The sequence below is a fragment of the Triticum aestivum genome, chromosome 4A (assembly GCF_018294505.1).
Source record: "Triticum aestivum cultivar Chinese Spring chromosome 4A, IWGSC CS RefSeq v2.1, whole genome shotgun sequence".
Classification (NCBI taxonomy): domain Eukaryota; kingdom Viridiplantae; phylum Streptophyta; class Magnoliopsida; order Poales; family Poaceae; genus Triticum; species Triticum aestivum.
Window position 1 is genome coordinate 189,380,367 of NC_057803.1, and position 7,267 is coordinate 189,387,633.

Genomic DNA, 7,267 nt, shown 5'->3' on the forward strand with positions numbered 1-7,267 from the left:
TTGTTGCGGTAGGGCTCAAAATTCTTGTGCTCATGGAACCAAGAATGGATATTGGACCAAAATATTGTTCCCTTTAGTTTTGTGCCATGGCTCATATCCATGCTAGTGGCCAACCACGCATGCCACAATAATCCATCCTCCCGCATGTCGAAGCTTTCTCCTCTATCCCTCTTCTTTGGATCAGCCATCCAATCCTTCCGATCAAGGCTGCCATCGCCATATGTGTCCTGCTTCGGCTGGCCGATGTATGAATCTGGTTGCTGGGTGTACGTGCCGAGCTAGGTGTATGTGCTGGGCTGCGTGTACGTGCCCGGCCGTTAGGCGTACATCTTCGGCTCTAAGTCATCCACTTGTCCTTCCTCAAAGCCTTCTTTGTCTCCATCATAGATTACCCCTATCTGTATGCCATCCTGTTCGGTTGAGACATATCGGCGAACAGAGAGCGGGCATCGAGCTGATCGGCGTCCGCGAACGCTATGGAGATGCTAAGTCGGGGAAACCGTCAATGTTGACGAAATGCGACACGTACCCGACGGCGGAGGCTAGAGAGAGCTGCTCCCGGCTGAGCTGTTTGGCGGCATATAAGTAGGGCGGCTGATATTGCTCCAACCAATGCGGCGTGCGCATCAGCGCATGGATGGCGTCGGCGGACGGCGCCAGCTTCGGGTTGACTGCACCGCCATCGTGGTTCGCACTCCGCCTCCACGCACACGAGGCCGACTCATGCACATCTGGGGCCATCGACACGGCGGGCTCGAGGGAGGAAGTGTAGCACATGGGACGCCGCCATGTCTTGGGTCCCAGGAAGTTCACTCCTATTTTTTCCTCCTGCTTCTGCGCTGTCAGTGAGCTTGCCGGACATGGAAGACAAGACGTTGGACATAGACTCCGCCACGGCTAGCGATTATTTAGATTTAGGTTAAAAAAGTCTCGTCGTCTTTTGTTTAGTTGAAATATGTCAAAAATGTAATGAATTTGATCCGGTCTAAATAAAAATCATCCGATTTGCATAAAGTTCATCTGTTTTGTTTAAATTTGCTTCTAAATGTATGTACATGGTTGGATGACCGGCTTTCATGTCACTAGCGGACGTGTGACAAATACATTTTAGGAGTTTGCATTGGATATGCCCTTAGATGATACTTCCTCGGTAATGACCTAAACGCTCTTATATTTCTTTACCGTGGAAGTAGATTCTTATGGAACTGATGGTATTGCCATTATGCCATATTAGGAATGGAAATTAGACTCGGTGTAAAATAATGAAAGATTGAAATTTCAGGGTTACATAAGGAAGCCTTTATTTAACCCATGCCAAATTAGGATTTTTCTCTTGGTTAAGTGGCTTGTGAAGGTGGCTATATTCCCGATGCACCGGGATCAAATTCCAAGTTTGACCATCTTCACAGCGTGAACACTCTAATATAGCTAGCATCAGCTTTGTCCATGTGTTGATGAAGGAGATGTCTGTCAGTAGACATCATGATAGTGTGGGTTGTGTGTGGAATACACTGTACTTGGTGTTCCTTAAGAAAAAAAATGAAATCTTTACAGCGAAATATTGCTTGTAGCTTTAAAAAGATACTTGTCCCTCGTACAACATATAAAGGGCGAAAATCAAATGTAAGGAAGATAGAGGGGAAAACAAAATTTCATGGCAGAGTGTTCCCATTTGCTAATTTTGTGGGTGACACGTCATTTATGATGCAATATTCAAACATGTATGGAATTGTTAGACACAATTGCACAGGCCTTGGACCTAGCATATCGTGATATTTCTTTTTATAGGGACTTATTAGGGTCCCGCCTCATATCATGGAATGAATTGCTCACATGTTTGGAACACATTCAGCTGTCAAACGAACAAGACGAGTTTCAGTAGAATTTGCACCATAATGGTAGGTTTTCTGCTAAATCCTTGTATGAGGTGATTACCCACAATGATTTTCTTGTCGAAGCACCTCTTTTAGTGAAGATATTCCACTGATTATTAAACAATTGTGTGAGCTTGACTTGAGATTACTGCTTTGCTAAGAAAGCAGTCTCATGTTTTGGATAATCAGTTGCTCTCAGGTAGCCTAATTCTCCTTTCGAACTACGGAATTCGGGTTTGATATGGTGATAAGCCAAGCCTAAAACTACCATCGCTTAACCCGGTGAAGAAGAGTTTCCAATCGAATATGCTTAACAAACCCAGCCGTCGGGCTACGAGTGAGGATTTCTAGGGAGATTCAAGCTGTGGCTCCGCTAGCTTCAGTCGGCATAAGAACAAAGAACTAAATGGGTCTCCTTAGCCTTTTGTTAGCTTCGGTGGCCTGGAGTCTTCTACAGGGCATCTCTTCTTTATAGATGAGAAGTCGATTCAGTGTGCCGCATTTGGCAAGGTAGCAAGAGCTATGTCTTTCGCCAACATGACGACTATATTAAAGATATATTTTTGTAGTGCAAGTTCGCTCTTGCGATGCCGATCATAGTTCAAGTAGTTTTAAACCTTTACAGGTCTGTAGTGCGCGTGATACATTCGGCTATTGATTGCCTGACAAACATTTTTCTAGATACATTTTTGTGGGGCCTGTAACCTTATGTTTGGTTCTATAGCTTGCCAGTTATGTTGCAGTTTATGTTTTAAAAATGTGTTTCATCTCCTCGGTAGGTTATTCATGCATGTATACAATGACTTCATACTTTGCCTATCCTGTACCAGATGGAGGTTGGAGGACATGACTTTTTTATGATGGCGTACCGCTAGAAAGGTTTTCTCCCATCATAATTGACGGTGTAATTTTCGAATAGTATCTACCTGAGTGAAGCATAGGACCCGCTGTAAAATGACATTTTATTTTTGTTTGTGATGAATCTGTATCTAGACAAATTTAAGTCGACTAATAGGGGATGGAGGGTGCTGATGGTATAGCTGGTCAGCAGTAGAGTGCAACTATCATTATTGGGTAATCACACGGAATTCTTGGACCGGCAAAGTGATAAACAGCGGAATTCCCATTGAATTATCCCAGCGCACGGATCGAGCTGTAAAGGCGGCATCTAATCCGCCTTTGAAGCTAGAGTGGGGTGCGCATATCGTGGGCGTGCTGTTCCATTCTTCAGCCTCACAACGCCCTGCCAGGACCAGAGCGGTTACCAACCGATGAAAGTTCGGGAAACGCAAAAGAAAGAAACTTGTGTCAACTTGACAGAATGCAAGCTATACTAGCCTTTTCATCAAGACTAAAACGCAACAAGAATACACTTGGATCATGACCATGAGCCGATCAATTGGTCAATGCTATGATTATGATCACACACACACACACACACACACACACACACACACACACACACACGCTATGCATGCATGATGCATCCTCATCCATGCATGCGACACCAAAGTGCATTGTGATGTAATTCCTAGAGAATTCAGAGGTGTTTAGGAGGCCTCGTACTAGTGGCGTATTCTTTGGCCGGCGATGTGAAGCCAGACGCGGCGGAACGCGGCAACGACGGCGCGGTGGTGCTCGGCCGCGTTGAGAGCGAGGTAGCACGCCAGCAGCTCCTCGAGGTCCTCCGATGACCGTATGCGGTTGGCCGCCATCATCTCCGCCATGCTCTCCGCCATCTCCCTCTCCGGGTCCGACGACGTCTTCACCACCACCAGGCTCTCGTACAGCCACCGCCGTCTCCTGCTGCCCGCGTCCTCGGCTGCTTTTTCCTTCCGGGCACTTTTGTCGTCGTGGCCGCGGCGCCGCCGCCTGCCGGCCGGCTTCACGTGGAACCCCCGCGCCCTGCAGGTGGACGGCGTCGTGGCGGCCGAGGTGGGGGTGCCGGTGCTGCTGCTAACGGCGACGCTTTCCGCGGGGTCGTTCTTGGCGGCGGGCCTGGTGACGATGCGCCGAAGGTTGAGCTCCGGCGTCGCTGGAGGCGCGTCTATCCCGCCGAGTCTGCCGGCGCGGCGATGGATGACGTCGACACGGACGTCCAAGGCCGCGCCGTCGTCGTCGTCGGCGGCGCGCGGGGCAATGCACCGGAGCGCTCCCCGGTCCGCGCTCGGAAAGTAGTAGGAGGCTCTGTTGGGAGAGTAGCCGGCGCACGCCGCCGGTGGGCGCGCGGGTGGCCGGCCCTGCTGGCTTGTCTGTTGGTCCGTCCACTCCGCCGAGGCGGCGACGAATGCGATTGCGTCGGCGGAGGAGCCACGGGTCGGACTCGGCGGACACGCGGCCGATCGCCTGCCCTTCCTTGTGCTCCTCCCCCTGAGCTTGTGGAACCAGGAGGAGGCTGGCATCGCGCGGGCCGGGCGGGAGACAGAGACAGAGACACTCTGTGGCGGCCAAGACAGAGCGTGTGCGTGTGGTGGCGTGGCGTGGGTGTGCGCGTGGTGATCAAAGTTGCAGTGCCCAGCTAGCTCACGGTGGTTATATATCGCGAATGTGGCGACACGTCGTCTGCTAGCTTTCTGATGCGGGGGACGAAGAGATATCGAATATCTACTTGTCAGAGCAATTTGTTGTGGAGTGTGAACTGGTCCTGGTATTTGGGGCGCACTTTACATTCATCTATCTACTGGTAGTACGTACGCGAGATAGAGAGAGATACTGGTGTCCTGTCCGTGGTATGGGAAGCACAAGGGTCGTAGATGTCAAAGTTTTGGTCTACCGTGCTGTGCATCATTTGAACCTTGCAAAGCTTTCGGCTGGCGTGGGGCAGGAGCCTGTCGTGCCCGACGGCCTCGAAATTGAACTCCAGCACCGCGTGTTTGTGCGGGGGTAGGTGTAGGTGGGTGCACCTAAGTAATTATACTGTAACAGTGGCGATAACAGTCGATCGAGTGGGGCACCCGAGCCGAGCGTCGGAGCGTGCGTTTCTTCTCGGGCCGAACGGCTCATCTGATCAACCCGCATGTACGTACGTCGTCCGCCACTGGTGCTACATACACAATACATTCATGGATGACGGATAGTGGTATTGGTGTAGGTGGTACTATATGTTCCTCGTTGGTTGGATATGACGATGTAGCACATAATAAGTGAAGAAAAGGCAAGGTATTCCATGATCATGGCACATAAAAGAGAAGAAAAACTGTAGAATTCAGTACCATATGTTCACATTGAATCGACCGACCAAAGAGTTGATCAAAGAACCAAGTTTACAGCCAAACCTCTACAAGAAGGGAAGGAAAGATCTAGCCAGCCGGCTGGCCAAGGAGAGTCTCCTCCATTGGCATTTCTCCCCAAGACTCAATGTAGTATATCAGGTGTGTTATCTCTTCGCCAAAATTAGTGACTTATAAGTCACGCATGTTTGGTTGTCATCTGACCACACATTCTCATCTTGTTTTTTTATGTAAAGTGGTGGGACCCATGTAAAAGGGGGCGACTTATAAGTTTTAAGTTGGGGTGGAGCAACTTATGACTTATAAATTGGGGTGACTTATAAGTTGGGTCTGTTTGGTAAAATAAGTCATTTTTTTCACTTTTCGACTTATAAATTGGTGACTTATTTGGAACCAAACAGGGTCTAAGGTTCACTCCTATCCCTAGCTTGGTTCAAGAGAGTTTCACCTTGTGATTTCTTTCTCTTCGGCCTCCTTCATGCTCTCGAAGGAATCTGTGGGACTTGCTTTGTAATGTTCTATTGATGGTTTGGCCAAGGATTTTTCATGTGCTTCAACTCAGTAATTTTCGTTTCTGGTTTTTGCCTGCTTAAAACTAAGTTGGATATTTCATTTATCGTCTTAAAGATCGCTTTTGGCTAGACTTTATGTGTCATTTTCATCTTCATCATGGCTCTCATGCAAATGATTATATTTCTCGTCCTTGGGATCCTTCGTGGTCTGCTAATTCTGAAACACTTGAGGGTTCTCAACGTAGCCTGGCTGCAATCAGGCCGAAACTAGATTTCTCAAGGTCAATGCTTCTAAGGATAATTAGACTACCTTAGAAGTATTTAAATTTGGGATCATCTATGATCATGCCCATGCTCATGGATGTGATTAAAAAAAACTTTTTGGCTTGTTGGATTTCTCTTCCCGTCAATGGACTCTGTCGTGTAGGCAGGTGTCTCTGGTGAGCTTTAACTTGGGTCATGTGAATTGCATGCAAATCCGTTAATTGTATAAGACTCAGCTATGCCCACCAAGAAATTCCTAGGGAGTTAACATTTTGGCCAATTATTATAATTCTTTGTCAAACTCATTGGTGGAGTCTATCCTTGATCATCGGGAAATCGTTTACTCGAATCTGGATAATTCAGATACCCTTGATTCCTCAATATTCCGACCAAGGACAATATCTTCAAACGACTGGGAAGTGCATCATTTGCTATGGCACGAATCAAATGACCCATACATGCCAAAGCAATATGTGTGTGCAATGTCACTCTATGCAGACCCCATGCCAGTCTCGTGTGGGCTTGGTCCAACAAAGGATCTTTGTGGAGAGTAATTGTTTGATGTGTCTAGCATTGGGGCACATCTCAAGTAATTGGCCCTCCTTATTTTGTTGCACTTTTTGCAATCTTTTGGGGCATCGGTCAGATGACTGTTTTCCTGATAATAAGCTTTTAATGAGAAATTTTCATATTCCTAAGCAAAGGGTTTAGTTGAAGAGGAAATCCTTTCAGATGGGTAATTATCCTAAGTTTGTTTTGCATATTAAGCAGCAGTCCTATAACGTGAGCGTTATGCATGGCTTTTTGTAAGCATCCATTTTAATGTGATCATCGCATAGGCTTTAGTTTTGTTAGTTATTTTTCGTGTGGTGTTCGTAGGTGATTTGAAACTCCCATGGACTTAAAACAACGAAAGGTCAAAGGTAGGAAATGATACAGAGAAATTACAAACTAGAAAAAGGCTTTTCATGGAATTTGCAAAAATGAAATTTCCCAACAAGCCCAAATTGAAGATCAAATACTAGGAAACTATCGGATCATCCATACAAATCCGTCAAAATCGGAGTTCGTATGAGGAAATGACGACCAAAATCTGTAACTCCACGCAGAACTCCAGATGAGAAGACTAGATGCGGTACCAACACTCTTACCTTGCACTTTGGGTTGCGAAACCAACCATAACTACTACCATTCTTCACCTATTTCATCCCTGTTTGTTCCTACTACTTCCTTGACCACCAACGAGGGTATTGGGAGAGAATAAGGCTCATTTAGATCCCTTGGATCAAAGGAGAGAAGTGATACGTCCATTTTGCATCATGATTTTATGTTAATATTTATTGCATTATGGGCTGTTATTACACATTATGGTACAATACATATGCTT

The 7,267-nt window shown here is 46.8% G+C and overlaps 1 protein-coding gene across 1 annotated transcript; it reads right to left on the reverse strand.

Annotated features, from left to right (window-relative positions):
* Positions 1 to 3,172: 3,172 nt before the first annotated feature.
* Positions 3,173 to 4,391, reverse strand: LOC123081924 (transcription repressor OFP1). Its single transcript, XM_044504427.1, has one exon. It carries the CDS (start codon positions 4,274 to 4,276, stop codon positions 3,440 to 3,442), a length of 837 nt encoding a protein of 278 aa, XP_044360362.1. The 5' UTR covers positions 4,277 to 4,391; the 3' UTR covers positions 3,173 to 3,439.
* Positions 4,392 to 7,267: the final 2,876 nt, after the last annotated feature.

Bases quoted from the DNA above. Each gene is read 5' to 3' on its own strand.
- LOC123081924 (XM_044504427.1), bottom strand. From the start codon at position 4,276: ATGCCAGCCTCCTCCTGGTTCCACAAGCTCAGGGGGAGGAGCACAAGG.